Here is a 23,678-nt window from a genome sequence, read left to right on the forward strand (position 1 = left end):
CCTTCGCGCACAGCGCTCTGCTCAAAGGAAACGGCCTGGCCCCCTCGGCAGCTTCCTCATTCCTGCCTCCCTTAACCAAGCCGCCCCAACACCGCTTTCCACCGCCTCGGTGTCCGCGACCGGGAGGGGGAGAGCGAGGGCCGACAGCGCCCGACCTCCGCCGCAATCAGAGGGCATGAGTTGGCTAACCACCGCCGCAAGGCCTGAGCCAGGACATGCCGCGTTCCGTTGGGGTCAAGGCCTCCTGTTAGGCGTCGCCTTCCCGTAACGACAGAGTGGACCGCCCTCGGCGGTCACTGGCGGTAAACATGATGAGCGAGGAGAACAACGGGAGGCACGCCCCAATTCCAGGCGCGCACGCGCGGCCCACCGCTCCTCCCACCGGAGCGCACAAGCGCGCTAGACTCCTAGGGCGGCGCGTGCGCGGAGAGACTGGGCGAGCGCGGAGGGGACGCGCGTGCGCGGAGGGGCGGGGCGAGTACGGAAGGGCGGGGCGAGCGCGAAAGGGCGGGCGGGGAAGGGCGGGGAAGGGCGGGGAAGGGGGCGGAGGCAGGGGCGGGGCGGGGGCAGGGCGGCCCTTGCGCCTGGGGTTGCCTCGCGTAGTTCGGTGCTGCGCGAGGTGAGCGAGGATGTGACTGCATTGGCCGGCGGTGACCCGCGGACGATGCTCGCCCTCCTGGGCGCGACGACCCTGGTGCTGGTCGCTGCGGTGCGGTGGATGTTGCCCGCAGCCGCAGGTGAGAGACGAGGGGGCCCGGCGCAGGCCCGGGGCGGGGCGAGAGGCTGGGCTGTGGGGGCGTTGGAAGCCTTGGCCCCGGGAGGCGGGTGGAAGGGGCTGGCGCGTTGTCCCGGAGACCTCTGCTCGTCCGGGGTCACAGCGCTCAGATCGAAAATCGGGAGGAAGTGGTGTTCCAAGGATCCTTGCACGCCTCTTGCTTGGGGGCCCGCGTACCGGTCCCCGAGCGGGACACGCCCTCCCCGCCGGCTCTGTGGGCTTTCACCGCCGCGGCGCTGGGTGAGCGAGAGCCTTCCTGTCGACTTTCTCTTCGAAAAATCGGGGAGCCGGGCTGGACCCTTAAGTAATAAACAAGGCTTTAGCGGAGAATTGTGTTGCTGTTCCTGAAACATTGTCTCAGTTTAGGGAAACAGTTATTCAGCCCCACGTGGGAGGGGGGATAAGGATTGCAAGAATTTCGCTGCCCTCGGGATTCGGACAGTCTAATAAAAAGTAATAATAAATGAAAAATACGCAACCAAAATAGAGAGGCTGGGACCACGAGGCTAGTTTGCTGCCTTTATTAATACTTAACTGGGACGCATCAGGAGAATGGCAACTATTATAAGGTTGACTTCGGAATGAGGAAGGGTACCCAAAGAGAAGGAGGGACTAGCACCGAAGGGCAGGAATCCAAGGGGTCAGTGAGGCCGCCTAGTAGGTTCAAAATCCTTAAACTGTTTGCTTAGAAAACCGTACCCCCATATGGTACAATGGTATCCTATTTCTCAAACTCTTCCATGAATATAGTATATATCGAATATGGGTACTATGGTCCTGGTATGACCATGGTCATTTCTTTGAAGTCTTTTGTTTTTGAAATTTTTGTATTCAGCTCATTGTGCTTTGATGTAAAAAGAACTTCCCCAGAATTTTCGCATAAAAGTAGCATTCCAAGAGGATGTACATTAAGATCCTTATTTTAATCTAAATTAGGGGAGGGCTGCTAAAATAAACTATACACAGCTAGCATTTTACTCTTAACTATGTGTCAGGCAATTCTCTAGGTGTTTTAAAGGTATTAACTCATTTAGGTTTCAGTAGAAAGCTACACACTATTATCCTCTTTTTACAGAAGAGCAAACTGAGACACTGAGTAGCTTGCCTCAGGCCCTGCAGCTAGCCAGTGGCTGAATGGGAAATTAAACCCTAGGAATCAGCGGCAGAGCCCTGGGCTTAAGAGTAGTCTGTTTTCCTAAAGGTTAAACAATTTAAATTCTCAATTATCCATTGATATTTGTTAAGTGCCTAGTTACCTTTCAATTAACTAATGTACTTTTTTCCTCAAAGGAACGGTAAAATGTTCAAAACTAAATTAAATGTTAACCCAAACTAGAGATCCTAATGTTGCTCTCTTTCCAAGTCATAAAAATATTCATACTTTTAAACCTAGTAAATGTAGTCCTGGGACCCTAGCCTAAGAAAATTACCAGAAATGTGGGAGGAAATTTATGTTTATATGGACATATGTATTTGGATTTATGTCAGACTTAAAAAGGTAGTAAATCGTTTCTGATCATCCATTAGGAATGTGAAAGGTTGGAAGCAACCAGTTGTGTAAGTAGAAGTATGGGATTAAGTGGCCATTTATAGATTTTACATGCTACAAAAGTGAAATAGACTGTTTTCAAAAGGATATTGCTAATACGAATAGAGCGAAATCTGTGAAATTGGAAATGCTTATTTTCTCTGAGACTTCATCACGAAGGAGAATACTTTCCTTATTCCACTCCTCTAAACGTAATTTTCATCCCATTTGTTGTGATTTTATAGATTGTATGCAGCCAAAGGGGAGTGACTGGGTTTACAGGAATCAACAAAAGATCTGATAGCATTTGTAGTCTCTGGTCTAGACTAGTCTAATTCCACTAACTCGGGACCTTCTCCCTGTCTCAAACTTGAGCTGAGTATTGGAATATTTGGGTAATCACAGAGGAAGAAAAACGCAGGTTGGAGGGACCAAAAGGGAAAAATAAGAAGAGAGGACATCCAACTCAGGGAAGATTCCTCCTAGATGTGTAAGAAATAATAGATCTCTAGACAGAAGTCCTTAAAAATAAACAGATGGGTTCAGGCTTGATATGAACACCTTTCCGAGTTCCTGGAGGGCTTGGCTGACATGATAAACATTCATAGCTCTGTCTCTTGATTTTTGTCATGTGAATATTTGGTTTCTGTAACTAAGCTGTTAACTTTGAAATCACAGCTGTTCCATTCTCTGTCAGAATAGATGAAGCATAAATATAGGATGTGAAACCAAACTGAGGCCGTTAAACAGTTGAACCTTGTATCATTTACATGTCTTCTAAGATCACAGAAAATTTTTATACAGAGACTATTTTTTCTTTTCTTTTTTTTTTTTTTAATCTTAATTGCTAAAAAATGCCAGCCGTCATCTGAGCTTTCAGCAAGTTGTAATCTTTTTGCTGGTGGATGGTCTTTTTTTTTTTTCTCTCCTCATCATGATGAGTGTAGTCTTTAATCCCCTTCACCCATTTCCCCCATATCCCCCTACCCCTCTGGTGACCGTCAGTTTGACCGACAGTTAAGAGTCTGTTTCTTGGTTTGCCTTTCTCTTTTTTTTTTCCTTTGCTCATTTGTTTTGTTTCTTAAATTCCACATATAAGTAAGATCATACGGCATTTGTCTTTCTCTGACTGACTTATTTCACTTAGCATGATACTCTCTAGTTCCATCCATGTTGTTGCAAATGGCAAGATTTCATTCTTTTTTATGGCTGAATAATATTCCTGTGTGTGTGTGTGTGTGTGTGTGTGTGTGTGTGTGTGCGCGTGTGTGTGTGTGTGTGTATCACATCTTCTTTATCCATTCATCAGTCAGTGGACACTTGGGCTGCTTCCATACCTTGGCTATTGTAAATAATGCTGCTATAAACATAGGGGGTGCATGTATCCCTTTGAATTAGTATTTTTGTATTTTTTGGGTAAAGAGACTTTCAATTAAAAGATCAATGCTGATTTTCTTTAGTTTTTCCAGCTTTACTGAGATATGTATGACATATAAGGCTTACTTTTTATGGATTAAAAAACCTCGACCTTTTTCTAGCTCTCTCAAATGCAGAGATTAAATAAATAATTAGCCTCCCTGTGCTGAGAGCAATGATTAGGTTTTTTTAGATTTTTGTATATACTTTGTTATATTTGAATGTATTCATTCTTTAATCAGTGACGTGAAAGGAAGAATAACATTTTTAAGACTATCTACAGTGTATATGTAACTGTCTTCTTTCTTGTTGCCTTGATTTCTAGGAGGAACAAATCTAAAATCTCCTCAAAATGTAGAGGTCTACATCATTGATGATACCTTTATCCTGAGGTGGAACAGGAGCGATCCGTCTGCCAAGAATGTGACTTTTTCAGCAGATTATCAAACGTATGCAACTCTATTGATTGATTTACAAGAATCACCTGAATAAGTTTGAAAATTGTAACCCCATCATTTATTTCTCAGATTTGAGAACCAATTGGTTTTCCATCTTTTAGAGAAATTTTATGTCTACGTAATATTTATAACTTCATATCTACAAATAGAGACTTAGTCCAATTCGTCTTGGGGTGTTGCAGCAAAAGAGATTTGGGGGATGAAGATGGCAGACAGCTTCTGTAGACCACAGCCGTACCTTCTCTCTTCTAGATGCGTCACCTTCTTTGAGTATAAATCAGGGTCTGACCTAGAACATGTCTTGAGGATATGCAAGAGTACCCCAAAAGGTCTATCCATGGTCTTGAAATAGGCCCCCAGTTCTCCTAGGATCAGGCTTTTTTATTATCCCCATCATATACAATTTTTTAATGTAGGTAAAATTTATTAGTATAGTGGATCCTGTATTTCCATAGACTCTGTTTCTGGAGTTTCTGCCTTCTCCCTCGCCCTAACTTTCTACCTCATAGCTGCCAAGAGGATGGGCAGGTGGGGAGTTGCAGAAGAAAGGATTCTGGAAGGAATGTAGCTCAGGGAGTACAGCACTTTGCTTTGGGTGTCAGGGTCCTGTGTGCTAACTATGATCCCTGTCTAAGAAAGAGTGGCTGGTAATTGGCCAGTGAAGAAACAGGGTGTAGGACCCCCAGAACCGGGATCTCCCCACTTCAACCACAACCCAGCACTCAGTTCTCCAGTTGATTGTTAATAGAGCTGTGAGATTCATTTACTCATTTACTCATTACTCATTTACTGTGAGATTCATTTACTTTAGTCATTCGCGCGTGTGCGCATGTGTATGTGTACGAATATGTGTGCACATACACAAACTTGTATACATACATCGATGGTTTTTCTTGGAATTAATCATTTAAGAATTTTTATCTCTAGAGATTTTCTTTAAATCGAACTTTGAGTTTTGTCCATTTAGTTCTTTGCTTTAGTTCAAAATTTTCTTATTAAACAACTATTTCAGGTATAACAAAGATTGTTTCAGATACTCGTATTTAAAGTTACCCTTTTAGGAGCACCTGGGTAGCTTAGTTGGTTGGGTGTCTGCCTTCCGCTCAGGTCATGATCCTGGAGTCCTGGGATCGAGCCCCGTGTGGGGCTCCCTGCTCAGTGGGGAGTCTGCTTTTCCCTCTCCCTCTGTGCCCCCCCACCCCAGCTCTTGTTTTCTCTCTCTCTCTCACTTTCTCTCAAATAAATAAATAAAATATTTTTTAAAAAATAAAGTTACCCTTTTAGCAAAGAAGATAGACAGTGCCCTCATATTGTTCCTTCACACATTCTATCACTGATACTAAATTCTCCAGTCCATAATAGTCTGCCTTTCATCCTTTCATTCTGACTTTAGCATCAAATGCATTATTTCAATATGTTCTCATCCTACTCTGTTCTACTAGCTTTATAAATAATTGCCTTATAAAGATATGCCAGACTACAAGTTTAGGGAGAGAGTACAGCGACAGTATAGTGTGGTATGGACTTGAGCCAGGCTGCTTGGGTGCAAAGCCATCCCATGCTATGTATTCTATCACTGTTTTCTTACCTGGGAAGTGGTGATAAAAACTAATATATATATATTATATATATATTATATACCATACCATATATAACTTACCATCCAAACCAAAACAGTTTCGAGAGTTAAAAGGGGCAGTTAATTTTAGATAAGCTGGAACAACAAGCTTAAACCAGGACCACCCCAGGCAAACTGGGATGGGACTCCCCCGCCCCCCTCCTACCGTAATAAGGTGTCTAACTTAGAAGGTTGTAGAAGTATAGAACAATGTTTGTTTAAGATTTTATTTATTTATTTGAAAGAGAGAGAGAAGCAGACTCCTCGCTGAGCAGGGAGCCCTACATGGGGCTGGATCCCGGGACCCTGAGATCATGACCTGAGCCGAAGGCACTTAACCCACGGAGCCACCCAGGCAACCCGAAGTATAGAACAATTTTATGTAAAGTGCTCAGTGGATGAAGGAAATGATTAATGGAAGTGTAGTTAATAGCAAAAGCAAACAAGTATTTTTTTAATTAAAAAAAAAATTTTTTTGAGACCAAGAGAAAGTGTGAGTGGGGGGAGGGCAGAGGAAGTGGGAGGAAGAGAGAGAGAGAGAGAATATCTCAAGCAGGCTCCATACCCCAGTGCGGAGCCAGACACGGGACTCGATCTCAGAACCGTGAGATCATGACCTGAGCCAAAATCAAGAGTCGGATGCTTAACCCACTGAGCCACCCAGACACCCCTTAATGTAGTGTTTCTCTGAATGCAGGACAGATGCCACTGGTGATAAATGATACACAGACACATAAATAAGCCATTAGGATTCCAGTGTCTGTAGAACACATGCTAAGACATCAGTATTTGTGACCTATATCCAAAATTTATTATGATGTATGTAGTGTTTAGTATTCATTCTTCCATTCAATAAAGATTGGGTACCTTTTATGCTAAACACTCTTCTGGGTACTTAGAATGTATCAGTGAATAGGAAAGACCAAGATGGCATGTTTCTTATATTATGTCACGGGTTTTATGAAACGAATTTTATATCGGTTACATCATCGTTCTCAAATCATGTTCTGTTCTGATCTAAATACTTTATATGATAAAGTTGGGTTTGATCAGTTGTTGTTTTTTTTTTTTAAGATAATATAAAAACAGCTACCAGTGCAGTAGCTCCCTTATAGCACAAAAGCGTTGGAATCGAGTGTGCTTCTGCACCTCCTAGAACAGGAAAGATAGAGGGGAAGAGAGAGAGTGGGTTGGAACCATGTCAGGGCTTAGTTTTACAATTTGTATAAGGTTTTCTGTTTATAATAAGAGTTTCTGGATTTTTTAACATAGAGTCTGATATGGAGGAGTTTCTCAGGGTATCATTAAATGCCAACTCTAGCCTCACAGCTCAGAGAAGTAGAAAGGGAAACTAGCCAGGAATGTAGCTTCCCATATGCCAGTGTATATTTTCGGTAATTTTTTCAAATGTTTCCTTTTTTTGTTTTGTTTTTAATTAACACATATGTATTATTTGTTTCAGGGGTACAGTCCTTTTTGAAAAATGAGATGGACTTATATTTGGGTCAACACAGAAATGATGTGGCTAGATCATCCCTGGAGTCTGTTATCTTAAAGCATTTTTAAAATGAAGTCTACAATATTATCCCTCCCTCCTCCTCCCCCTTCCCCTCCGAAAAGCAGCTCGTGCTAGAAATTATGAATCAGTCTTGACAGAAATGCCTTCTCAGAGGAGAGTTTCTCTGACTGGTTTAAGGTAGACAGGGCTTCACGTGGGCAAAAAGTTTCGAGACCTGACAAGTTTGTTGTCTGTCACCTTCCCGTCAGCCTCCTGGGTAGGCTGGAGTCACATGTGGCAGGATGTCCTTTCTTGATTTCTTCATGTGTTTGAAGAATCGAATATCCATCAGTTCTACTTTTTAATGGACTGAACGAGGAATTTGTCAGTTTATATTAACATTTTAAGTTTTGTTTCTAGTGATGTAGTAGGAAGAATTACTGCAGCCAGCAAGCAGAAGGGGCCATTTGGTTTTGATGAGGGCAGAGGAAATTCTCCAACCCTGCTGATTCTGAGATCTTTCTCTGGTCTGGTAAAACTAGTCCAAGAAGTTTAGAAGGGAATCATCAGATCCAGTCACCAAGTTTTCAGTAAGGAAAAGATCCAGAAATACAGAGTAGTTGGCCCAAAGTCACACAACTATTTTTAACAAACCTGAGACTAAGTCCACTCTTTGTACCTTCTAGGTTATTTCTTTCTCTGCTTCTTTGAAATCCTAATGCAGCCTGTCACAAAATTACAGAACTGTATCCAAAAATGAACCTTCGGAATGATTCCATTTTCTAAATAATAACTTGGTGTATATGTGCTGGACACGAGGGCCACGTTGCAACTAAAATGTTAACAGGTTAACCCAAATAGAATAACTACCTAGCCTAGCTTTGTAATAGTTTCTCTTTTTAGTAAACAAAAACCGTGTTTGACAGTCTTTTGTAGTTATACATTTGCTTATTCATGCATCTCCTGTTTTGTCTTAAAGACTTAAAAATGATACTTGGGTAAAATTGCCTGGCTGTCAGTCTGTCGCCAGTACCAGATGCAACTTTTCTTCAGTCAAGCTCAATGTTTATGAAGAAATTAAATTGCGGATAAGAGCAGAGGAGGACAGCAACACTTCTCCGTGGCATTATGTTGACTCATTCACCCTATTTGAAAAAGGTAAGAAGAAGTTGCCAGCCGAATTATAGGATATTCCTCATGAACTATTCCGATCACAGCTCACTTCCCAAGCCCATTCATGTGCATGGTGTAAAATCTCCCGTTTAAAGAAAAAGGGGGGCGGGGGGTCTGGGTGGCTCAGTTGGTTAAGTGACTGCCTTTGGCTCAGGTCATGATCTCTGATCTCATGATCTCTGATCTCTGATCTCATGATCTCAGAGATCTCTGATCTCTGATCTCATGATCTCATCCCACATTGGGTTCCTTGCTCAGCAGGGAGCCTGCTTCTCCCTCTCCCTCTACCTGCTACTCCATCTGCTTGTGCGCTCTTTCTCTCTGTCATATAAATAAATAAAAATTCCTTAAAAAAATAAAAAATAAAGCCCAACTGTTTTCATAATAATTCTAAGACTTATCTGCCCCTTCCTTTTCATTCTGTCTTGAGTATACACTGGAGTTTTTCGGAGGCTGATGGGTGAGAGGGAGACCGACTGACTGACTGACTTGGCAGAAGTCAGTCTTCTTTGTTTAAGCCGGACATTAACAAAATTGGGACAAGATGTGACACAGCTCCACTCTTCTTGCTACGTCTGTTTTGGGAAATGTAGTTCTTTTTTTTAGAACAAATATTTGTTACAGTGCAATGGGTTTACCACTATTATCTGTTCATGAATTAATACTTGAAAATGTTATCAGTTTTAATGTTTAGTATGCTAAATGTTGAGAGACATGATCCCTATAAACAAAAGCTCTTTCAGACCCTCGGTTTCTTTGAGTGTGATGGGCTCCAGAGACCAGAACAATTGGGAACCCCGGCCCTCTGTCAGAACTCGCGAGAAGAATGATCTCTGTCCCTCTCTGCGCTTCTCTGCGGCCCTGTGCCTTCGAGCTCCGTTCCTCCTCGCTGCACAGAAAACACTCTTGTCAAGGACTCTGGTGACCTCCTCAGTGCCCGAGTTCCCAGCTCTCGTCTGGCTCAGTTCCTGAGTAGCACCAGGGTTACCACTTGAAACCCTTCCACTTCTGGATCTCCAGGGCCCCGCTCCCCACCAGCTCTCCTCCTGCCCATCTGTCCCTCCTTTGCCCCCTTTTCCTGGCCCCCGGACCTGTCAGTGCCAGACTGCTGCGGGGATGGGTTGTCGGACCTCTTCTCTTTCTACACTCGGTCCACTGGGAATCTTACGGCTTTCAATCCTGTCTGTGTGCTCTTGAGAAAAGCCCAGACTTACATCTCCAGCCCCACTCCTTCCCCTTACTTTAAACTGTATCACCAACTCTCTCAACAGGCATCTCTGCGTGCCTGTCTAAGTCATCTGGTCAACCGAAGCTCTTGATTTCCCCCTCAAAACCGGCTCCTCTTGCAGTTTTTTTCATCCCTGCTATGGACAGCACCTGTTTTATTTGCTCAGGCCAAGAGTCTTGGAGTCCTCTTTGGCATCAGTTTTCCTCATGCCCTGCATCCGGTCTGTCAATACTTTCTGAATGGTCCATCTTCAGGGTACATCCCGAAGCGGATCCCTTCTCACGTCCACCCCTGCGACCAGCAAGGCTGGTCTCTTGAGCTACTGCAGTAGCTTCTTCCTGGCCTCCCTGCTTCCTCGTGCCTGAACTAAGGTGATCTTTCCAAAACGTAAATCACAGCATGGCACTCCTCGGATCTCAGCCCTCCAGCAATGTCCCGAAGCTAACTACAGAGCTCTTCCTTTGTTATCTGGCTTCTAGCTGCTTCTCGGAGCTACCGGAGCCTCCTTATTGTCTCTTGAAAATGTGAAGCGCATTCCCACCTTGCCGGAATACTCTTTCCCTAGATAATTTGCCTGACTGACTCCCTCACGTTATTCAGGCCTCAGCTCAAATGTCGCAGGGAGGCTTTTCCTGACTAACTTATCTGAAACAGATCTTGCCACCATCCTCTCTCCCTCTGTGTTATTTCATTTTTCCTCACAGCACACACGACATTATATGTATTTGTCTATTTGGGGTTTATGGCCATATCCCCCACTAAAATATAAGTGCCGCGAAGGACTTGCCCTGTGTTACTCTGCCAGGCATATAGGAAGTGCTCAGAATTATTTGCTGAATGAATGTTTCGACCCTGTATTAATGAAGTTATATAGTAAACGTGTTCATTTTTTTACAGCTCAAATTGGTCCCCCAAAAGTACATTTAGAAGCTGAAGATAAGGCAATAATAATAAACATCTCCCCACCTGGAACAAAAGATCGTGGCATGTGGGCTCTGGATAGCTCAAGCTTCACCTACAGCTTAGATATCTGGAAAAACTCTTCAAGTGGAGAAGTAAGCATTCTTCTTACCATTGTTCAAAGTGAGAGAAAAAGGACATGAATTTGTCCTAAAGTTTGACCTTATATTTTTTTAAAGAGCAGACTTCTGTTTTTCTTTTATTATAGAGAAGGACTAAAACTGTTTACCCCAGAGATAAAATTTATAAACTCTCACCAGAGACCACTTATTGCTTAAAAGTTAAAGCAAGACTTCTGCCGAGAAAAACTGGTGTCTGTAGTCCTGTGTATTGTATAAAGACCACAGGTAAGGAAAAAGTTGTGCTTTAGATTCAGTAACTTTTATACAGATGGGCAATCTATTAATTCTGGCAGTTTTCCTCTTGGTTGCTGAAGTTTATATGATATCTTAATAGATATTAAAACAAAAATAATAGCATTTACATAAGCAAAAAAAAAAAGTCACAGTAATTGGGATTTTTGTCTCAAGTAAGCAGTAATGAAAGTTCTGTCTAAAAGTCTAAATATTTTCTAATGACAAAAACTACTTTTATTTGCTCAGAATCCACAAAAGGGGGAAAGCAGTTGCTAGAGGAATAGTTAGTCTTCCAAAAAGTACACCTTTATAAAATGTGTCAAATGTTAAAATGTGAAAGCATCCTGATAAATTTTGTCAGTGACCTCTTGCCAATAATTAAGGTCAGAGGTTAGGAGCTTAGATTTGTTTGTTATTTTAATCATAAATTTAATATGCTTTGTCTTTAAAATTAAACATACAGGAGAATTTAAAGTAAAGTTTTCCTCTCCTGCCTCCTTATCCCCAGTACCATTTACCAACAGTTAGCCCTGCTGGTAGTTTGTGCATATTCTTTCCTGCTTCTGTCAGGGTTTATTATAAGCATACACACAGACGTGTATATAGTGTCTTAGTTTTGGTATTTGAATTTAAAAAATAGGATCCTGCTAGATCGATCTTACAACTTGCTTGTTTAACCTACTACACTGAGGATCTCTTTGTATGTTGGCATATACAGATCTATCACGTTCTTTTTTTTTTTTAAGATTTTATTTATTTGAGAGAGAGAGAACACGAGCAGGTCGGGGGGTGGCAGGGAGAGAGGGAGAAGCAGACTCCCCGCTGAGTGGGAGCCCGATGCAGGGCTTGATCCCAGGACCCTGAGCCAAAGTCAGACGCTTAACAGACTGAGCCATCTGGGTGCCCCATCACGTTCTTTTAAATGGCTGCATGTTATCACATTGTGTGAATGTACACCATTCGTAACTCACTTAGCTGTTACCCCCTGATAACACGTAAGCCTTTTTCTTTTCTTGCCCATGCTGTTAAGAAGAATTCTTAACCATGGGGGCGCCTGGGTGTCTCAGTCAGTTAAGCGTCTGCCTTCGGCTCAGGTCATGATCCCCAGGGGTCGTGGGATCGAGCCCCACATCGGACTCCCTGCTCAGGGGGAAGTCTGCTTCTCCTTGTCCCTCTGCCCCTCCACCCCACTCGTGCTCATTCTCTCTTGCTCTCTCTCAAATGATAAATAAATACTCTTTAAAAATAAATAAATAGAATTTAAAAAAAAAGAATTCTTACCATGTCTTATCTCACTAAAGTAACAACGTATGCTTTTCTGTGTATTCTTTGTCTTCTAGTTGAAAATAAACTGCCTCCACCAGAAAATATTCAAGTTGATGCTAAAAATCACATCTATGTTCTTAAATGGGATTATACATATGAAAATGTGACTTTTCAAGCTCAGTGGCTCCAGTAAGTTCTATTCCATGAGTTTCCTTTTGCCCAGTTTATTATGGTTCCTTTCACTCCACTTCAGCCCCTACAGCTCCAGGCACAGAGGCTGACTGCTTGAGGTGATTATCCCATATTGGAAACGGGATATTTAATTCTGGTCCCTGCTCTGCTGTTAACTAACTGGGTGACACTGAGCTAATCCCTTAATCTCTTTTGGCCTTGGTTGCTTCATTTGTTATCATAGGGGCATATTTAATAATATCTCATGTACTTACTGGCTCTTTTTCTTTTTTTTTCAAGTGTGCTTCTCGTTGCATGTCTTATTTCCCCAATCTGGACTACTTGACACATGACCCTGAGCTTTTCTTCAGAACTCACTTTTTCCATGAGTCCTTGGAATGATCTCAGTCCAGTCTGTCTTATTTCCTATTTTAGCCTTCCCATTTTCTTGACAATGTTAGTGGTTTTGACAGATTTTTTTAGTGATCACTTCAGTGGGAAATGAAGAAAGCTGGACAGAACCGTGGATAATGTCTCAGCCCCGCAGAAGTGGTTGAGAATTGCCTATAGTTCATGTTGGCTGGAAAGTTGTAGGGGATAAAGAGGCGAATCCAGTGGAAGGAGGAGCGGGTTGTGGGGAGGAAGGGGGTGGGTAAGAAAGCTATATTGAGGAATAGAGGGACCAGAGGCAAGGATAGCAAGGGCAGGAAAGGAAGAGTGAGAGGAGGAAGAGAAACAGGAAGTGAACTGAGGGTGAAGGGAAATGGGGACTGCACTGGTGAATTCTCTCTGTCCTTCCGTGTTAGTTGCACAATGGAAACGCATTCCCGTGCCTGCATGCCCATAGACTCTGACTGACCCAGAACATCACTCTCAGAAGTATGCTAAGTACTAACGCCACAGACTAGAGAGGAGTAGGGGTTTTCCGGTGGCGGTTCTCGAAGTTCTGTGGGTACTCAGCACACCGTACGAAGCACTGAAGGGATGGTAAAGAATCCAAAGCAGGTAGCTGAGGTGGCATAGTGAGGTGTGCTTTGGGGCTGAGGAGTGCTCTGCAAATTATAAGGGTGACAGAAATCGAACATGTAAAGGTGGATGGGGCTGGAGAGACCGAAGAAGCCACGTGGAGGGAGATGAGATGTGAACAAGGCCTTCACTGGTGAATCATATATTTTAAAATTGGACACGAGAGGGCATGTTAGGCGGAGCTACAGCACAAGGGAAGCTCAGCTACAAAGAGATTGAAAATTAGGTTAAGGTCGGGGGTGGGGGTGTTATTGCTCTGTAACAAATTAGCACACATTTAATAACGGCTTGAAGAGTGCTGTTACCTCCCAGTGACTTCCGGTCGGGGGACCAGGCTTGGCTTGGCTGGTCCCTCTGCTCAGGGTGTCACAAGGACCCTTGGGGGCCATCTTGGAATTTTTCCTACCACGTGGGAGAAGCCCCACCTTGAGAACGGTTGAACATTTGGGCGCAGGAGAACAATGAGAAAATTGAATACCTAGGCTGGGTTGAGATCAGGCATTTGGGTGCCATTTAGAATTTTGCATTGAGGGGTGGGTAACATGAGGTCTGTAATTCAAGGAGGGTGAAGATGGCCACATTGTATGTGGACCACAGAGACACCAAAGACGGAGGAACCAGTTAGGGAGGCTGTTGTAGTTCCAGGCCTGAACTGAGTTGCTTTGAGCTGTTGGTTACTGAGTAATTTACTGGACCTCTCCAGGCTCAGTTAAGTGTCCATATTCTGTGTAGACTTGCTCTTACCACACTGTGGCGTATATCTCCATTTTAACACTTACCCATCGGTGTCTGGGTAATATGTTTCACAGCTGGCTTTCCAGAAAGAAAAAAAAAGCCTTATTCATAGCGCTTGCCAGTTTTCATGATATAAATACACCTACTGTGGTCCCTTTCAACATGATGTCACTGAACATGGCATTAGGGAGAAATGCACAGGAGGACCCCGTTAAAGAGTATTTCCACCACAGAGATACGATAGACATAGATAGTTTTGAGCATAGATAATAAAATGTAATAAAATAATTAGGACAAAATGAGTTTCGATGTAACTTGTCGCCTGTGCTTCTGACCTGCCAGCTATAAATTAAAAAAAAAAAAAAAAGAGTTCTGAGTATTTTTATTTTTAATGCAGTCTGTTTATTTGTAAGTTTATGTAATTTAATTTATAGTAACGGCTTTTAAAAACTGGCTCGCAGCATTCCAGAAAATTCAGCGGTGGTTCTTGTGTGCTGGCTCTGGTCAGCTCTGGCACAGTAATGCTCTGTCATACCCCGGAGCAAGGGCTCTGGTTCTCTTTGTGTTGTATGTGTGTCTCTTGCACTGTATTGTGAGCTTCCTGAGGGTGGAGACTATTTCCCTCTGTAACCTTAACCCCTAACTGTGTCTAGCATATTCTAAGTATTTCATAAATATTTATTGAATTACTATGTTTGTAATATTTTTTTTTTTTGTCTTAAAAGTGCCTATTTAAAAAAGATTCCTGGGGACAATTCAGGTAAATGGAAACAAATACCAAACTGTGAAAATGTCCAAACTACACAGTGTGTCTTTCCCAAAAATACTTTCCGAAAAGGAATTTACCTTATCCGTGTTCGAGCATCGGATGGAAATACCACATCTGTTTGGTCTAACGAAGAAAAATTTGATACTCAATTACAAAGTAAGCCAGTAGTTTTTTCTTCAGATTGTGCTTCTCTGATTTGGTACAGAGTCTTAATATTGTTTTTCCAAGTTGAACATTGTGCCTGTACATTTTTTTCCTAGTTACCCTGTTTCCTCCAGTCATTACCATGAAATCCACTAACGATGTTTCCCTGCGGGTCTATATCAGCGCTCCAGAAGAGTCTGAAAGCAAGCCTGTGAACCATCATTACCCACTAATTTATGAAATTGTATTTTTTGAAAACACTTCAAATGCTGAGGTAAAAAAAAAAAAAACAACTATGTGATGTTAATCTATAATGTAGGGTTGTAACTAGGATTTTGGGGAAACAAAGTTTGAAGTTAAAATTTTAGGGAAATTTTTAAGCATTAAGACTGTGATGACAACATGAAGAATATTAGCATCTCTCCCTGTTTTACGGCGTAGTTATGGATCACCTGCATCTGGGCATCCAGGTGTGTTGTTAACATTCGGATCCCCGCGCCTCCTACTACTCAAATCAGAATCTCTTGGATGGAACTTAGAAATTTGTGCTTTTAACATGATTCCTGGGTATTTATCTAAACCAGAGTTTGTCGACACCGGCGACATTCAGACTGGATAATTCTTCGCTGTGGGAGCTGTCTTGTGCATTATAGGATGCTTAGCAGCCTCTCTGGCTGGTGGCCAGTGCACTGCCTCCCAGTGGAGACGACCAAAAAACCTCCAGACTTTGCCAGCCATGCCCTGCGGGCAGGGTACCTCCGAGGGGGCAAAATCTCAGATGGTCCAGTGGTTTGTGGCACTCCGAGAGGAAAGCATGCCTCCAGAGTTCAGCTTTGCCGCACAAAATCCTGTTCCTTACTATTCAATTTCATGGCAGAGGAAGGATTTGAAAACAGTCCTCTGAAAAGGCTTCTTGGCAGGGGGAGTCATGAAAAAGAGTCAAGAAACACGGGTTTAAACACTAGAAAACCACGGACAAAAGCAGTACACACCATCGGATAATGCACATGATTCTAGATCTCTTTAGCCTGTGGAATTACAATCAAGGAATCAACCTTGAAAAATCTTGTGTAGTTGGGTGGATAAATTCTGTAACCTGACTTTATTTTCTGTTGGAAATCTAAGAAAATTATAATGACTTGGCTATTTTCCTTTTAACTATCTGAACACCCTGTAACCAAAGCATAATTTAGCCCATTGAGAATTACAGTCAGTTCTCAGTTGTCCTTACATCAGGAAAAACCTGTATTTGTGTCTCAAGCCACCAAATTGTGTAACCTTAGGCAGGGTGCTTTACCTCTCTGAGGTTTTCTTTCCTCTTCTCTAAAGTGGTGGGAGTCATAGTAACTCCATTTTTTTTAAAAGGATGTTTATGAGGTTTAAAATGAGGTAACATAAGAGGAGTGCCTGGCTGGCTCACTCAGTAGAACGTGCAGCTCTTGATCTCAGGGTTGTGAGTTCGGGCCCCACCACGTTGGATGTAGAGATTACTTAAAAATTTAAAAAAAAAAAAAAATCTTAAAATGTGGTAATATATGAAAACACTTAGCACACTGCTTGACAGATCGTAGAGATTAAATAATATCAGTTGCCATCGTATCCTGTCAGTAATTACAATCATAATAGCAACTCGTATTTATTGAAAGCTTATTATGCATCAGGTGCTGTGGTAATTTACATGAATTGTCTTGGTCATTCTTCAAAACAGTCCTGCCAGACTGCCTGATTAAATCGTTCGGCAGACACTTGGGATGGAGTAGCTCTTATTGCTTCCCTGATGCCGGGCTTCAAACAGTACAGTGTGGGTGGTTGTGATGTGAGGACGGTTTGGCTCGGCTCTTGGGCTTCTCTCGTTTGCCAAGACGAAAGCATGCTGCCCTTGGTTTGGGTCCAAGGAGGATGAGGGACCTGGGGAGGACCCACGGCCTCGGTATGGGCTCCTTAGCCAGTCAGGACACGCGTGAGTGAGAAAAATAAATGGGTTTTGAGCCACAGGATGTTTTGTTATATGATGTGTCATTGCATGACGTTATTTTGTTGTCATTATTTTGTGATTTGTTACACGATATTATTGTGGTGATAGCTGACTACTGCAGGGAGAGCAGTAGTTGTCCTCATTTTATGGATCTGGAAATAGGGCCGAGAGAAAAGAAACAACTTGCCTAAGGCCACATAGCTATAAGCAATAACCCTAATACAGGCAATTTAAGGCCAGAGCCCCCGCTCCTAAATATTCTGCCACCGAGCAGAGGAAATACAACGGCAATTAAACCAAATCAACAGGTACTTATAAATTAGAGTTGTCTTAGGAATATGTCATAATTCCTTTTTGGAAGCAGCATTTTTAAGTTTGACTTGGGTCGTAATGTGTTGTCCAAAACAAATGTGTATTTCTTAAACATACACCAACTAAGTGGTTGGGAGAGGCCAGTCTTATACTGAATTTTTAGAGAATTTAGGAAATTGACATTCCCTATCTGATTTCATAAGGTGACTAAATTTTATCAATGATCTACTTATTTTCTTATAGAGAAAAATTCGAGAGAATAGAACGGATTTTACTTTTCCTAAATTGAAACCACTGACTGTGTACTGTATCAAAGCCAGAGTGCTCATTCAGGAAGAAAAGTGGAATAAAAGCAGTGTTTTTAGCGATATTGTGTGTGAGAAAACAAAACCAGGTCAGAATCTTCCATTATATCTCTTTTTTTTTTTTTTAATGTAACTGGACTTTCAAAAAATAATTCAAATTCACTGGAAATTGTAAAATATTTCCTTCTTACTACAAAAGCATAAAGAGAATACTTTCTTCATGAGCTATATGAATCAAAAGTAGACCTTCAGGCTAAGTCCTTCGGTTTTAGAAAATATTTTTAATGCGCAGTTCAGTGTTTTTGAATATTGTATTTCATTCAATATGCACATAATTAAATTGCCTTTAATAATTACTCTTTTAACATTTAATAAGACTATTTTAGGTGGTTTTGGGGTTTTTTCTTTACATAATTCTTAATATAATTATCATGTGGGAATCACTTAATTAGTTCAATTGTGAATTTTGTTCTGTGGGAATGGTTAAGTCCCATTGTGTATTTTACAGTTTGCGGTGTTGACTTGCAGATGCTGATTAGTCACGGAATGGTTTTAATTATGCTAGCTCTGTATCAGGAAGTGCTAGAGAACACTTCGCACGCTGGGAGCTAAATGTCAGCATTGCATCCTTCACCTTGCCGGGCCACTCTTTAAATGGAAATGCATTGCCTAAAAAGAGGGGGTGGGAGGCATGCCTGGCTGGCTCAGTCAGTAAAGCGTGTGACTCTTGATCGCGGGGTCATGAGTTCCAGCCCCACCTTGGGCATGGAGCCTACTTATAAATAGAGAGATAAAGGGAACGCATTGCCTACAGCTGTTGTATGCCCCATGTTACCAGAAATATTTCTAAGGGTATATCATTTCATAGATTTTTATATTTCCTTTCACATAGCTACATTTCATCCACCTAAACTGTCAGCATTGTGAACATATTTGTGTGTCGAGATCTATGTTGAAACTTAACGTCACTTACTTATTTTTAGGAAATACTTCCAAAACCTGGCTCATAGCTGGAGTTTGTGCTGCGTTGTTTTCCATCCCGGTTGTCATCTATGTCATGAAACTTCTCTTTAGATGTATCAGTTATGTGTTCTTTCCGTCAAGTAAACCTCCTTCCACTATTGATGAGGTATGTGACTTTTCTTTGTCAATGGGTGGATTTTTCTTAAAACGAATGGGAAATATATTTGATTTCCACAGAATATATGCATTTTCTTGATATCCAGAAAATATACAGACTGGGATATTTTCTTCACTTTCAGTAAATTGGCTTTAGAAACAGTCATTTAATATCATATAACATGGAATTGTAAGGTTTGTCCTTAATCTCATATTTTTCTTCAGTTTGGCTACCTTGGCATCTGTTTTATCATTGAAAAGCTGGCTATTCACCCAAAACCTACAGCATCCTCATCAGGGCATCCTGTGGATGACATCACAGAACATAAATATGAGTCTCCTTTCGGGACACCTCACAGGCTCCTGTTTGGCCCCCTCTGTGAGGTTGGCATATCTAATGAAAGCACTAAATGACAAAGACCTAAACCCAGGACCCTGCCTGGGGATGGTGTGTCCACCTAGGGCGGGGGTTCGGGTTGCCTGCCTTGGGAGTATCGCTTGGAGCTCCGGCTTTGGAGCTAGCGAGACCCGAACATGAACTGTCAATCAGCTACAGTATGTTTGCATATGTTAACTCTGTGAAGTTAAGCAGGTCACTTAAGAGAACTTGAGCAGGGGTGCCTGGGTGGCTCAGTCGTCAAGCATCTGCCTTCAGCTCAGGTCATGATCCCGGGGTCCTGGGATCGAGCCTCGCATCGGGCTCCCTGCTCCGCGGGGAGCCTACTTCTCCCTCTCCCACTCCCCCTGCTTGTGTTCCCTTCTCTCCGTGTCTCTCTCTGTCAAATAAATAAATAAAATCTCAAAAAAATAATTTCTTTAAAAAGGAGAGAGAGAGAACTTGAGCAAATGCCGTTATGCTATAAAGTTTCAAAAGAAACTCTCCACAGTCCCAGTGCGCACCCCTTTCCTTCACTCTCCCGTGCTCACCAGCCCCCTGTGCCCCATCTTGGGTCCTCTTCATGTACCTGCCCCAAGACAGTGCCAAGAGGCACGGGACCTCACTAGTGAGGGGCTTATTCTAAACGTTAGATGGCAGTCGATAGCTCCTAGCTGGTTTTTAATAAGTTTATTAATATAAACCATTACCACTGGTTTTCTTGGTAGTGGATGTAAGAAACTGAAGCCGTTGGAACTAAAAACTGTCGTTATTTTAAACAATCTGTTCCTATTCTTCCCCCCTTTTTTTAAATTAGTATTTCTCTGAGCAACCACTCCGGAATCTCCTCCTTCTCACTTCCGAGGAACAAACGGAAAGATGTTTTATAATTGAAAACACAAACACTATCACGGCAGTAGAAGAAACTAACCAAACCGATGGAGAGCACAAAAAATATAATTCCCAAACCAGTCAAGATTCGGGAAACTATTCTAATGAAGATGAAAGCAGTGGAAGCAAATTCAGCGAAGAATTCCTGCACCAGGAAACCGAGTGACCAGAAGCGAGCTCTAGAACACTCGGGAGTCCTGTGGGAGCCGCGCTTGAAGCCTGGGTTCTCGCTTCGCCCCGTAACTATGCAGAGGATCCCGGCTTGTTGGGGAGGGAAGACGTCTTGGGTCACTGGTCTGAAAATGCAGGCAAGTACTTGTCCGTGGGACAGAAGTTCTCTCTATTCTTTTCCGCGCGCAGACCCTTGAAAGACCTGTCACTGGACCTGCCTGATGAAATGAGTGAAATCCAGAAAATGTTCTCTGTGTCTCTGATGACATCTCAAGTGTTGTTGTGCTAACAGCCGTGTGGCGAAGCACAGGGTCACTGTGTTCCTGTCGGCTGACACCGTCACCGAGAGCCTGTGGCTGTCCGTGTCGCCGACTCGTCCTCCATTCTCAGTGTTACAGTTCAGGATTTTTCAGGAGGTATTTAGACACTTTGGACACCGAAGTGTAGGCCCTTGGGAAATTTCTCGAGAAAAGCCGGATACCATTACCACTGGTTCTCTGTAAAATAGCTTACCCTAGAAAACGTCTGCAGGTGCCAGAAATGTGATCCTTACAATTTTCAGGGGGAACCCTGTCCACGTGTCCCCAAAACCTTGGCTCCTACATCACAGTCACCTCTCCCTTCTGTGGTTTAGGATTCAAGCCAGGTCATCTTTTCCTATACATTAATACTTCCTAACTCACAACCTAATTCCCAGCCTAGTAGAACAGTAGCTTCTGATTCGAATTTGCAGTCAGTGAAGTGATAGAGAAAGGGACAACTGTCTAATCAGAGAAGTTATTATGATATTTTAAGATAACGGAGTATGTAGAGGTTAGTCACAGTGTATGCAGGAAGCCTTGGGACCAGAAAATGCTCCTGATAGAACAGACAGAGTAAGTAGTAGAATCATTCAGTGGGAGAAAAGCAGGTGACTTCCGTGAAAAATAAGAGTAATGCGTCTAATCAGCTTTTAATTATTAAATTAACTGTGGGGTTGCTCATCTGTGTCTTGGTTTTTGTTGTTTTTTTTTTCCTTTCTCAGTTTTATTGAGATATAATTGGCATATAATTTATCCGTGTCATGTTTTGAACCGGGCCAGCTTCTCTGTCCCATGTGGGACATGCAGGTGTCCCTTCTTCGCTTACATACACTCAAGAAAGTGAACGTTTACTATCAACGTAAGGAAGAAAGTGTAACTGGGGGGGAAACCTCATTTTGAGAATTATATCATGTCTTTCAACGGCCACCTGGAGTGCATTCCTAAATTAGTCATGGAGACCCTTCGTAGGAAGGAAGTCTAGGAATTTTGGTGGCCTCCCAAGGGAAGGGAGATGCAGCAACACAGCGCGCTGGGACGTACGTAACCTAAGGCCAGTATTATTGCTGTCGTCGTCCCTGCTGACGCCCCAGGTTTATCTGTGGGGAAGAAAAGGTGGAAGGCAGCCGCTCTCAGGCGGCTCCACGGAGCACACCGTGTGCTTTCCTGGACCCACAGCCCCGGCTTCCAGCAGAGGATAGCGGGGATCGGGGAGGCCCCTGGGAGACGCAGGTCTCTGCTGGAGAATCCCTAAAGTGACTCAAACACACTCCCCTTTTGATCTTTCTGAACGGAGACACCAAGTTTCAGGCAGATCTTCTGGGTCGGCCCTCTATTTGTAGAGGCCCCGTCTCTGGAAATTTGCTTCTTTACGGAGGAGATTGGGACCGTGTTAGGACCCCTGCGCCAGCCCTGGCTCTCGACCCGTGCTGACGCAGTGGTCCCGTCCAGCACCCAGGCCCAGGGAGAAAGTCGCTTTACACGGGATGTACCTCTGCGGGGCGTGGAGGAGGGGAAACTTACACATTACAATCAGAAGACACCAGTGGAATGGTTAGGTCCCTAGCATGTGGGAGTTTGATGTCCTCAGGTTTGAAGACCCTCTGTGATTTTCAGTGAACAAGCGTCTCAACAGCAGTGAACAAAAACCCCTCATTTTTGCCTTGTCTTCTAGACATGAAAATGCAGTTCCTTTCCATTCTTCATGATGGTCTACATGTACGTGTAGCATAATCAGGAGGTGCTTCCTTGTAAGATATGATAAGTGTTCTTTCTGAAGAATAGTTTATTTGGAAACATCCTGTACTTGGGAGCACCAGGAAACTGCCTCAGAAATACAATGTTGATAGTTCTTGGCGAGGCTGAATATAATCAGTTACATTTGTATCATTACAGCCAGAAATCTCTAGTATAGGTGAATATACATGTAAATAGTGACATGGGTGTGTAAACACATGGTGTGTTTATATCTACCCTTGCCCTCACATATGTGGGTCATTCCATTAGGATAGCCATAAAGTACTTACTTACTAGTATAGATTCTAATTCAAAAATTAGAAACGCTGCTCAGAGCTATGAACTTTAGAATCTGACCAGAAATTTACAACCTATAAAGTTATTTTTTAAATATAATTTAGGGTTTGTATCTTTTCCCCCAACCTGCGACCTTTAAAAAGCAGCCCCAAATTGCTCTTAAGAATTCTGTGTACAGAAACCTTCCTTCCTTCCTCTCCTTCCTGTGACTACTTGTCATGTTATGTATTTGTTTTTTGTCTGGTATATGTCTGCCCCCACAAGACTGGAAGCTCTCTGAGCACAAGGACCTTCTTTTATTCATGGTCGTATCCCCAGCATCTGCAGCAGTGCAGGGCCTCGCTCATGGAGGTTGCGTGGAAAGTAATTATCGAATGTGTGAAATCCACAATTTGAACCAAATGGGTGCTTCTGACCGTGTTCGTATGTTGGTTGAGTTGCGGAAGGACATAACCAATGTGTTCAGTGTTTCTATGCAGTCAACTTGTATTTGTGTTTTTGTCTTAAACCCTATTGCTGTGAACAATTTTATATAATAAACACCGGGGCCAAAAGTCTTTGATTTTGTTGTTGTCGTGCTTAGACTGGATAAACTTTCATGTACAAAAGTCACTACAACTCATGCTTTTACAAGATACTCCCAGCAGAGTGGGCAGATGCCCGGGCCAAACGTTGCGACGTCCTGCGTTGAGTATCCCAAAGGCACTACCACAGCCGTCCTGTCCCACGGGTCCTGGACAGGGAGCTCATTCGCTTGCTCTTTGCCTTTTCACAACCTCAATTTAAAGCTTGGGTGGCGCACAGCCTTGATAAAAGTCTTGCATACTCTGCTTTTCTGAACTAAACTGCCTGCCTTTTGCAAATCTCTCGTCTCAGAACGAACTCAGAAATCTCTAAGGACACTCCCCAATCCCACCTGTAAATTGATCTCTCCTGCCATCTGGACACATTTTTTTTTTTTTTTTAAGATTTATTTATTTATGGGGCGCCTGCGTGGCTCAGTCGTTAAGCATCTGCCTTTGGTTCAGGTCACGATCCCAGGGTCCTGGGATCAAGCCCCACATCGGGCTCCCTG

At 42.9% G+C, this 23,678-nt stretch overlaps 1 protein-coding gene across 1 annotated transcript; it reads left to right on the forward strand.

The window, feature by feature from the left end:
* Positions 1–560: 560 nt before the first annotated feature.
* Positions 561–23,160, forward strand: IFNAR1 (interferon alpha and beta receptor subunit 1). The gene is made up of 11 exons (XM_032396946.1): positions 561–737; positions 4,045–4,168; positions 8,273–8,451; positions 10,592–10,749; positions 10,863–11,001; positions 12,351–12,465; positions 14,934–15,133; positions 15,238–15,395; positions 17,652–17,802; positions 18,697–18,842; positions 20,026–23,160. Exons 1-11 carry the CDS (start codon positions 665–667, stop codon positions 20,263–20,265), a joined length of 1,683 nt encoding a protein of 560 aa, XP_032252837.1. The 5' UTR covers positions 561–664; the 3' UTR covers positions 20,266–23,160.
* Positions 23,161–23,678: the final 518 nt, after the last annotated feature.

This window comes from Phoca vitulina, unplaced genomic scaffold (genome assembly GCF_004348235.1).
Source record: "Phoca vitulina isolate PV1807 unplaced genomic scaffold, GSC_HSeal_1.0 scaffold95, whole genome shotgun sequence".
NCBI classification, from domain to species: domain Eukaryota; kingdom Metazoa; phylum Chordata; class Mammalia; order Carnivora; family Phocidae; genus Phoca; species Phoca vitulina.